Here is an 11871-nt window from a genome sequence, read left to right as displayed (position 1 = left end):
GTTATCTTCAACGCGCCAGCGATAAAGGGCGCGCGTTCTCATGTGAATCTGCGGGCTGGCGGTTTAGAAGACGCCCGAGAGGGGGGGGGGCGTGACACGTGTAGCGTCCCGTGGCAGAGGGGGAGGGGCAGCGCGCGCATCTCGTGTCAGAAAGGTGAAATGATGGCAGGATGAGAGTCACCGAAATGATGGCAGGATGAGAGTCACCGAAATGATGGCAGGATGAGAGTCAACGAAATGATGGCAGGATGAGAGTCCCTGAAATGATGGCAGGATGAGAGTCACCGAAATGATGGCAGGATGAGAGTCACTGAAATGATGGCAGGATGAGAGTCACCCGAATGATGACAGGATGAGAGTCACCGAAATGATGGCAGGATGAGAGTCAGTGAAATGATGACAGGATCAGAGTCACCGAAATGAGGGCAGGATGAGAGTCACTGAAATGATGGCAGGATGAGAGTCACCGAAATGATGGCAGGATGAGAGTCAGTGAAATGATGGCAGGATGAGAGTCACCGAAATGATGGCAGGATGAGAGTCACTGAAATGATGGCAGGATGAGAGTCACCGAAATGATGACAGGATGAGAGTCAGTGAAATGATGGCAGGATGAGAGTCACCGAAATGAGGGCAGGATGAGAGTCAGTGAAATGATGGCAGGATGAGAGTCACCGAAATGATGGCAGGATGAGGGTCACCGAAATGATGGCAGGATGAGAGTCACTGAAATGATGGCAGGATGAGAGTCACCGAAATGATGGCAGGATGAGAGTCAGTGAAATGATGGCAGGATGAGAGTCACCGAAATGATGGCAGGATGAGGGTCACCGAAATGATGGCAGGATGAGAGTCACTGAAATGATGGCAGGATGAGAGTCACCGAAATGATGGCAGGATGAGAGTCACCGAAATGATGGCAGGATGAGAGTCACTGAAATGATGGCAGGATGAGAGTCACCGAAATGATGGCAGGATGAGAGTCACCGAAATGATGGCAGGATGAGGGTCACCGAAATGATGGCAGGATGAGAGTCACTGAAATGATGGCAGGATGAGAGTCACTGAAATGATGGCAGGATGAGAGTCACCGAAATGAGGGCGGGATGAGAGTCACTGAAATGATGGCAGGATGAGAGTCACCGAAATGAGGGCGGGATGAGAGTCACCGAAATGATGGCAGGATGAGAGTCACCGAAATGATGGCAGGATGAGAGTCACCGAAATGATGACAGGATGAGAGTCACCGAAATGATGGCAGGATGAGAGTCAGTGAAATGTTGACAGGATCAGAGTCACCGAAATGAGGGCAGGATGAGAGTCACTGAAATGATGGCAGGATGAGAGTCACCGAAATGATGGCAGGATGAGAGTCACTGAAATGATGGCAGGATGAGAGTCACCGAAATGATGGCAGGATGAGAGTCACCGAAATGATGGCAGGATGAGAGTCACCGAAATGATGGCAGGATGAGAGTCACTGAAATGATGGCAGGATGAGAGTCACCGAAATGATGGCAGGATGAGAGTCACCGAAATGATGGCAGGATGAGGGTCACCGAAATGATGGCAGGATGAGAGTCACTGAAATGATGGCAGGATGAGAGTCACTGAAATGATGGCAGGATGAGAGTCACCGAAAAGATGGCAGGATGAGAGTCACCGAAATGATGGCAGGATGAGAGTCCCTGAAATGATGTCAGGATGAGAGTCACCGAAATGATGGCAGGATGAGAGTCAACGAAATGATGGCAGGATGAGAGTCACTGAAATGATGGCAGGATGAGTCACTGAAAAGATGGCAGGATGAGAGTCAGTGAAATGATGGCAGGATGACAGTCAGTGAAATGATGGCGGGATGAGAGTCACCGAAATGATGGCAGGATGAGAGTCAGTGATATGATGGCAGGATGAGAGTCACCGAAATGATGGCAGGATGAGACTCAGTGAAATGATGGCAGGATGAGAGTCACTGAAATGATGGCAGGATGAGACTCAGTGAAATGATGGCAGGATGAGAGTCACCGAAATGATGGCAGGATGAGAGCCTGAGTCTGAGATCTGCTTTCTAATGGCGGCTCTCACAGATAGTCCGGCCTATAGAATATGCACTATGTGCCGTAGGGAACGTGACCGGAGGTCCAGTTCAACTTTGCCCACATTCGAGAGCAAACTCAGAACTCCCCCGTTCTCCCGGGCTTATGGCTAATTACTCTGTGTGTGTGTGTGTGTGTGTGTTTGTGTGTGTGTGTGTGTGTGTGTGTGTGTGTGTGTTAGCACTTATTTCTGTATACGTGCCTATGGAAACCCCTATTTTTATTTGATTGTGTTGATTTTTTTTGGGGGGGGATAACTGTACATAGTATGCTTTATGTAGGTTGGGAGTATGCGTCATTTGTTCAGGTTCCGCATTTTACTGGCGCTTATATGCTTATATTTATTAGGGTAATTAATGAACTTTCCTTTATTAGTCCCCTGGGGGAAATTCAGTTACTGCAAATGAACCCAGCCGTGATCTGTGTAGCTAGCAGCAGTGAGCCGCCGCCGTCATGCTGCGCCCGGGGACCAGCTCCAGGTCTTCTCCCGCTGCCTTGCTCAGGGGCACAGGCAGGAGTATTAACCCTAGCATGCGTGTTTCTTTTGATGGCGGGGGAAACCGTTGCACCCGGAGAAACCCCACCGCAGACACGGGGGGAGAACATGCCAACTCCACACAGAGTACAACCCGAGATGACCCCCAAGGTTGGACTACTCCGGGGTTCGAACCCAGGACCGTCTTGCTGGGAGGTGACGGGGCTAACCACTGGGCCACCCATATCACATGGTTTAGGTTAGCCATGTTTATGTCGTGTTCTGCTTATGTCTTCTATTTAGTCTTTCCGTGTAAAGCACACTGGGCTTACTCCTAATGAAGTGTGCTGCCATTTCCACTTGTGGTTAAAAGAACAGGGCGTCCGGGTGGCGTAGCGGTCTGTTCCGTTACCTACCAACACAGGGGTCGCCGGTTCGAATCCCCGTGGTACCTCCGGCCTGGTCGGGCATCCCTACAAATACAATTCTCCATGTCTGCGGGTGGGAAACCAGATGTGGGTGTGTGTCCTGGTCACTGCACTAGCGCCTCCTCTGGTCGGTCGGGCGCCTGTTCGGTACCTACCAACACAGGGGTCGCCGGTTCGAATCCCCGTGTTACCTCTGGCCTGGTCGGGCATCCCTACAAATACAATTCTCCATGTCTGCGGGTGGGAAACCAGATGTGGGTGTGTGTCCTGGTCACTGCACTAGCGCCTCCTCTGGTCGGTCGGGCACCTGTTCGGTACCTACCAACACAGGGGTCGCCGGTTCGAATCCCCGTGTTACCTCTGGCCTGGTCGGGCATCCCTACAAATACAATTCTCCATGTCTGCTGGAGGGAAACCAGATGTGGGTGTGTGTCCTGGTCACTGCACTAGCGCCTCCTCTGGTCGGTCGGGCGCCTGTTCGGTACCTACCAACACAGGGATCGCCGGTTCGAATCCCCGTGGTACCTCCGGCCTGGTCGGGCGTCCCTACAAATACAATTCTCCATGTCTGCGGGTGGGAAACCAGATGTGGGTGTGTGTCCTGGTCACTGCACTAGCGCCTCCTCTGGTCGGTCGGGCGCCTGTTCGGTACCTACCAACACAGGGAGCGCCTCTGTGACAAAGGCGGCTTAATTCGAGGAGGCACGCGGAGACGAGGCGCTCAGACAGCGACGCCTTCTCCCCCGATGGGTTCTGACACGCGGCGGCGCGCGTGTGGGTGTACGTCAACGCATCATCGGTGAAGGGAGGCGCGCGCTTGGCACCTCAAAAGCCGTGCCTCCGACCGGAGTCGAGTGAAGTTGCTAACTGGCGCCTGATTACGTGTGGACCGAAAGTTGCGCGGCGGCGGCGGCCCAACCTAACCTCTCTCAAGTCCCCGCTTCCGGGCTCTTCTGTCTGGATTTGCTCCCCGCTGTGAACTCTCGAGTCTGGCGCAGACGAGGTTGGTGGATATCTGCTCCTATATTTTCGGAATGTGTGTGTGTGTGTGTGTGTGTGTGTTAGTTAGTGTAGATAGCGGGACCGAAAACTAAAGCATTTATGATCCTAATTCTTTTTGGAGGTGGTAGGTATTGTCTCAGAGAGTAAGGGAAACATCCCAGACAATTAAAATTATGCATAATTATGCATAAATATACAAATTTGCATTTTCCAAAAATGGCTAAAAACCACTTTTCTCGGCATTTCAGATGATTCTGAGCATCTTTGATTTTTTCACCTATATAAAAAAATTTTCTGGGACTTAGAAATGTTTTGGCATTATGCAAAATATATGCATTTTTGCAAAAATGCACTTATGATCCTAATTTTTTTTGGAGGTGGTAGGTATTGTCTCAGAGAGTAAGGGAAACATCCCAGACAATTAAAACTATGCATAAATATGCATAAATATGCATTTTTCTAAAAATAGCTAAAAACCACTTTTCTCGGCATTTCAGATGATTCTGAGCATCTTTGATTTTTTTTCACCTATATAAAAAATTTCAGGGACTTAGAAATGTTTCGGCATTATGCAAAATATATGCATTTTTGCAAAAATGCACTTATGATCCTCTTTTTTTTTTTGGGAGGTGGTAGGTATTGTTCCAGAGAGGACCAGAAAAATAGCAGAAAATTAAAATATTATAATTATAATTATGCATAATTATGCAAAATATGTATTTTTCTAAAAATGGCTAAAAACCACTTTTCTCGGCATTTCAGGTGATTCTGAGCATTTGGGGGGAGGGAGTTGGAGTGGGGGGGGGGTTTAGGGGCAGGGGGGAAGGCGGTTAAGCTGGCAGGACGAAGAGGAGGGAGATTTAGACGGGTGGAGAACCAAACCGCTACATTGTAGCGGGGCTCTTCTAGTCGCTTCCATAAACACGGCCTCCGCCCCGAAGTAGCCGAGCGGCTCCGGCTCGCAGAACGTCCCGGAACAGGCGAGCATCCTCCTGAGCCCGCGGCGAGCCAGCGATCTCTCACCGACTTCCTCCTTCGTCTGCACCGTGACAGTGATGTGCGGCGCAGAGCGCGGGCCTCACCATGAACCGGGCACTTAATGAGCGACGGGGCTTTTATTGTGATGAGACAAAAGGAGCCTCCCTCCTCCGAACGGGTTCTGTTTGTATGGCCGCAGAGGAGTTGCACGGCGGCGATACGGCCGGGAGTTCGGACACAGGCCAAGTGTTTTCTCGAGAAGATTAAATGGCACGTTTGGTGATCCGGAGCGATGCATAATGCACATTTGGAGCCAAGCCTTGAAGTGCAGTCGGCTCTCTTAATCGCCATGTTGTGTGTTTGTTGTACCTTCGCCCTGCACGTGTCACACGACCATCAAAACGAAATCAAAAGTAAAGATGCTATCTTTTCCCACGATGACTCCCAGCATACGGTGATATACACCAGGGACATTCCCGATGCGTCTGTCACCGTTTAGCTAATTAGCCGAGCTAAACGGCTGCAGTGGCTTATCCAGCATAGCGGTGTGCATGGTGCACAGAGACGGCTGGAGACGGACGCGTAAAAGAATAGGGGGGAAAGAGAAGAGGGAAAAAAAATCACGCAAAGCCAACATGTGGCGCAGCGCTCTGACAGACCACTGACAAAAGCTGTCAGGTTGTCGAGCTAATTAAAACCCCCGGTTTCTCTCTGTTCCCAGATCACTCCTCACAAACACCCATGAGTGGCATCAATGAGAAGGCTCGGGCTTAAGTGAGTGTTTACCTCCCCTAATGACTATCTGTCTCGCTGCCGACTCAACGCAGCTGCCGCGCCGCTCTCCGCCACTCGCTCGGCTTACACCGCACTCGCCAACACACGAGAGCCGTGGGTGGGGGTGGAGGGTGGGGGGGGGGGGTCTGCGCACCGGCTGATTGGGCGCCGGCCAACAAAGGAGCGTTTGCAAAACAGTCAAAATGTCCATTTCAGGGCATAATGATTCCAATTATCAACGCTCGGCCGAGTGCGTTTCGCCACCGTGGCAGATTGATTTGCACACTCGCCGAGTCCGGCTCGTGTTTAGCCACGACTGACAGAACCGCCGAAGGCCTCTTGCACCTCGTCTCGTGACCAACAGAATAAAATGAAATGAAAACGTGGCCGGGTAGTGGGAAAGCAGTCGCCATCAAGTTCTGCTATTGCAAATCGCTGATCCCTATAAGCCCCGAGATGACAAGCCCTTGTTATAGGCCGGCGTAAAACCACCCCGACATGAAGCGGCGGGCCGGGGGAGGCCCGGCACGCCGCGTGTAACGAGCCCCTTTTCGGCGGCGTCCTCTTTGATTTTCCGGGGAGCCGCTCGGCTAACATGCGGCCTCCGTGCATGCACGTCGACGACGCAACCGATCGGCAATCTCTTCTCCCCCCATATTCCCACAGATCACTTCTCCTAACAAGCGGTCACACACACACACACACACACACCTGGTTGTGTGCACCTGTAACACGTATGCTCTCACAACTGCACAGTAGACACACACACACACACACACATGCACACACACATGCACACACACACCCATGCACACACACACACACACACACCTTGGTTGTGGGCACCTGTAACACATATGCTCTCACAACTGCACAGTAGACGCACACACACACATGCACACACCTGTGCACACACACACACACCTTGGTTGTGTGCACCTGTAACACATATGCTCTCACAACTGCACAGTAGACGCACACACACATGCACACACATGCACACACACACACATGCACACACACACACACCTTGGTTGTGGGCACCTGTAACACATATGCTCTCACAACTGCACAGTAGACGCACACACACACATGCACACACCTGTGCACACACACACACACCTTGGTTGTGTGCACCTGTAACACATATGCTCTCACAACTGCACAGTAGACGCACACACACACATGCACACACATGCACACACATGCACACACACATGCACACACACATGCACACACATGCACACACACACACACCTGGTTGTGTGCACCTGTAACACGTATGCTCTCACAACTGCACAGTAGACACACACACACACATGCACACACACACACACCTGGTTGTGTGCACCTGTAACACGTATGCTCTCACAACTGCACAGTAGACACACACACACACATGCACACACACCCGTGCACACACACATGCACACACACACACACCTGGTTGTGTGCACCTGTAACACGTATGCTCTCACAACTGCACAGTAGACACACACACACACACACACACACACACCCGTGCACGCACACATGCACACACACACACACCTGGTTGTGTGCACCTGTAACACGTATGCTCTCACAACTGCACAGTAGACACACACACACACACATGCACACACACCCGTGCACACACACATGCACACACACACACACCTTGGTTGTGTGCACCTGTAACACATATGCTCTCACAACTGCACAGTAGACACACACACACACATGCACACACACATGCACACACACACACACCTTGGTTGTGTGCACCTGTAACACATATGCTCTCACAACTGCACAGTAGACACACACACACACATGCACACACACCCGTGCACACACACATGCACACACACACACACCTGGTTGTGTGCACCTGTAACACATATGCTCTCACAACTGCACAGTAGACACACACACACACATGCACACACACCCGTGCACACACACACATGCACACACACACACACCTTGGTTGTGTGCACCTGTAACACGTATGCTCTCACAACTGCACAGTAGACACACACACACACATGCACACACACATGCACACACATGCACACACACACCCATGCACACACACATGCACACACACACACACCTTGGTTGTGTGCACCTGTAACACATATGCTCTCACAACTGCACAGTAGACGCACGCACACACATGCACAGACATGCGCACACACATGCACACACACATGCACACACACACCCGTGCACACACGGCGAAATCAACTGTGAATATGAGCTTTGGGAGCCGTATGAGGGATGGTGCCCTGAGTGAATCCGGGGAAGTAATGAGGCGTGACACTCTCTCCACTAAAGGACATCTTTTATTCAAAAGTTGTTGTTTTTCTTTGTTGTTGTTTTTTTGTTGTTTTTTTTTGTATTTTTTAAAAGTTTCACCTGAACTAGCTGCCACACACACACACACGCAGAGGTCAACCACGCCGCAAACGCGAAAACGCTCGCGACCCAAACCGCGTTTTCCCCGACAAACAAGACCCGAGAACGTCTCTTCCCATTAGATGGTAGATGTCCTTATCAAGTCACCATGACCCACAAAGCAGCGCTGCAGAGAGAGAGAGGGGTGGGGTGGGGGGGGGGGGGAGAAAGAAAGAAAGAAAGAAAAAGACACCCAATCCTAAGACATGATGATGAAACTGTGACAAATTGACTCATTCTTTCACCCCGGACTCGTATGAGTTGCCGTGCCGCGGGATTTCAGCGCTTCTTTGAGTTTGGGAGCCAGCAAATCTCGTGACTCAATGGTGTTCATTTCTCTAATCCAATCCCTGCATAAAACCCCCCTTTGAACGTCTACAGAGGAGCTGCAAAAAGGCTGCGCATCCGTCCCTGCGTTCATCTGCTCTCTCCTTCTCTGATCCGTGCTCACTGTCTAAGGCACTAGAGCCGGAATAGAGAGGGGAGCAGATCTAATTAAGTTTGCTGATGCCTGTATGGCGATGGTGATTATTCGGGAAGGAGAAAGGAAGTGCGGTGCAGAAGGAGATCATAAGAGTATCTGCAGAAGCTCTATAAACCGTTCCCCGCATCATTCTCGACATCGTTCTCCCCGTATAGCCGAGATTGGTACAGTATATAGCCTATTCATTTTTTTCTCTCCCTTCCACACAGCAAGGCTCGTGCGGGTTATTTCCTCCCCTCTCTCTCTCTCTGTCTCTCTCTCTCTCTGTCTGTCTCCCCCAGCTCTTTTCAGCTCCTCTTTTCTCTCCGATTAATCTGAATTGCGAGAGCACAAATCTGCACAAATCCAAAAAAAAAAAGAAAAAAAAATCTTTCTGAGTGAGAGCACATCCCACCTCCTCTTCTGACCGCCGTTCCATCCGGCCTGCTCCCCAACCACACACACACACACACACTCTCTCTCTCCTCTCTCTCTCCTTTCTCTCTCTCTCGCTCTTCTCTCTCCTCTCTCTCCTCTCTCTCTCCTGTCTCTCCTCTCTCGCTCTCCTCCTCTCTCTCCTCGCTCTCTCCTCTCTCTCTTCTGTCTCTCTCTCTTCTCTCTCCTCTCTCCTCTCTCTCCTCTCTTGCTCTTCTCTCTCCTCTCTCTCCTCTCTCTCTCCTGTCTCTCCTCTCTCGCTCTTCTCTCTCCTCTCTTTCCTCTCTCTCTCCTCTCTCTCTTTCTCTCCTGTCTCTCCTCTCTCCCTCTCTCTCTCTCCTTCTCCTGTCTCTCCTCTCTCCTCTCTCCCTCTCCTCTCTCTCCCTTTCCTCTCTCTCTCTCTCTGTCCTCTGTCCTCTCTCTCCTGTCTCTCTACTCTCTCCCTCTCCCCTCTCTCTCTCTCTCTCCTGTCTCTGTCCTGTCTCCCTCTCCTCTCCCCCCCCTCTCTCTCTCTCTCTCGCTCTCTCCCCCTCTCTCTCTCTCTCTGTCCTCTGTCCTCTCTCTCTCCTGTCTCTCTCCTCTCTCCCTCCTCTCTCTCTCCTCTCTCTCTCCCCTCTCCTCTCTCTCCCCTCTCCTCTCTCTCTCTCTCCTCTCTCTCTCTCTCCTCTCTCTCTCTCACCCCCCTTGCGTTACACGCCCAACCAATGAGGAGTGCGCTCGGCGCTGGAATAAATAAATGAATTGCGTCGGTACAGGAGGGAAGGAGCCATTCACACAGTCAGCGCCACCGCCGCGCGCCGCGCACCGGCCAGCAGGACACGCGCTGCCAGTCTGCGTTCTGACCCGCGGTTGTTCGACCTTGGTGGACTCTACCGAAAAGTTGCCTCGCGAATCCTTTATTTTTATTCTCCTTACCTGGAAAAACCCCCCGGTCGCAGGTTTCCCCTTCTCCTCTTCGTCGTTGTGCGCTTTCTTTTCTTCTTCTTCTTCTTTTCTTCTTCTTCTTCTTCTTCTTCTGATTTAATCCTGTTGGAATGTACCGCGCCAGGACCGCACGGCGCGCGCCGTCCTCCACATCTGGGAATACGCGGCGGTGAAGAGAGCGCGAGAGGGCTGAGAGAGAGGGAAAGGAGGGAGAAAAAGAAAAAAGCGAGGGAGAGAGAGGGGGAGAGGGGGAGAGAGGGGGGGGGAGAAACGGGACACACGCCGGGTGGATGTCCGCGTCTTTCTCGTGCGTAATTGCGCGTCCGCTCTCCGTCGGGTCGCTCGCCGCGAGCGGAGAGTAGAAGTGTGCCGCGCGCCGCGCCGTCTGTTTCTATGCGCGGCGCCGATGACAGCTTCGCACGTGCGTCCGGGCATTCTGCGGGTCGTGATTCTCACCAGCCAAGGACCCCACAGCGCGCAGAGCCAGCAGGTACAACCACACTCACCCCTGCACCCCACACTCACCCCTGCACCCCACACTCACCCCTGCACCCCACACACTCACCCCTGCACCCCACACTCACCCCTGCACCCCACACTCACCCCTGCACCCCACACACACCCCTGCACCCCACACTCACCCCTGCACCCCACACACTAACCACACTCACCCCTGCACCCCACACTCACCCCTGCACCCCACACACTAACCACACTCACCCCTGCACCCCACACTCACCCCTGCACCCCACACTCACCCCTGCACCCCACACACACCCCTGCACCCCACACACACCCCTGCACCCCACACTCACCCCTGCACCCCACACACTAACCACACTCACCCCTGAACCCCACACACTAACCACACTCACCCCTGCACCCCACACTCACCCCTGCACCCCACACTCACCCCTGCACCCCACACTCACCCCTGCACCCCACACACTCACCCTGCACCCCACACTCACCACACTCACCCCTGCACCCCACACTCACCCCTGCACCCCACACTCACCCCTGCACCCCACACTCACCCCTGCACCCCACACACTCACCCTGCACCCCACACACTCACCCTGCAGTCCACACACTAACGCAACACCTTCCTCCGGGCTTGGTCATCATTCCAGTCTTCCCGGTTTGCTCCTGAATAGAGTCGCGTCATTTGGCACATGTGATGGGATGAATAAATGTGTGTGTGTGTGTGCAAAACGACCCGGGAATGCCGGGAATGCCGTGTTTTTGTTTTCCGTCCAACGTGGATAAATTGATTTCAAAGAAAAAAAATCTTCCTTGCCTGTCTCTCACTCTTCCCTTCCCTCCTCACAGCCCCCATAACCAAAGTGACACTTTGTTCCCCTCTCCTCTCTGCATGGCGACCGCCCCCTGGCGTGCTGCGCCCCTCTCTCCCCCCCCCCCCCCCCCCCCCAGCAGGACTGGTCCGGAGGACGGAGAGAATGAGGAGTCCTCGGGGCCGGGGGAAGCAGCATGAGCGGCCCGTGCATCTCCATTAGCCCGACGGCCCTCATGCTCCTATGGAAGTGGTTTACACTGAGCCTGCTCCACAGCCGGGTGTCGGTGGGGGCCGGGGCCGCGGAGACAGCCGCCGCGGGGGCCGGCTTCAGCGGCGCGGCGGGGCCCCTGGGCTGGCTCCTCTCCGACAAGGGACCCTTCCACCACTCCCAGGAGTTTGTTGATTTCACCGAGCGCCACCAGCAAGGATTCACCACCAAGTACAAAATATACAGGTGAGTAGAGCCGACCCGCACTCCCCCGTCCCAGCCGTCACGGTTTGACCCCCGATACCGACTTGCGTCGCTCGGCACCTTTGATGGCATGAATTGATGAGCT

At 53.0% G+C, this 11871-nt stretch overlaps 1 protein-coding gene across 1 annotated transcript in view; it reads left to right on the top strand.

The window, feature by feature from the left end:
* Positions 1-11508: 11508 nt before the first annotated feature.
* Positions 11509-11871, top strand: part of brinp3a.1 (bone morphogenetic protein/retinoic acid inducible neural-specific 3a, tandem duplicate 1) — a 66436-nt gene continuing 66073 nt past the window's right edge. Inside the window, exon 1 of the mRNA XM_056277367.1 lies at positions 11509-11768. Coding sequence (XP_056133342.1) covers positions 11509-11768 — 260 coding nt within the window. The remainder of the gene's footprint in view (positions 11769-11871) is intronic.

The sequence above is a fragment of the Lampris incognitus genome, chromosome 3 (genome assembly GCF_029633865.1).
Source record: "Lampris incognitus isolate fLamInc1 chromosome 3, fLamInc1.hap2, whole genome shotgun sequence".
Taxonomy (NCBI): domain Eukaryota; kingdom Metazoa; phylum Chordata; class Actinopteri; order Lampriformes; family Lampridae; genus Lampris; species Lampris incognitus.
Note: the sequence above shows the minus strand (reverse complement) of the source record. Positions and strands in the feature narration are given on the sequence as shown.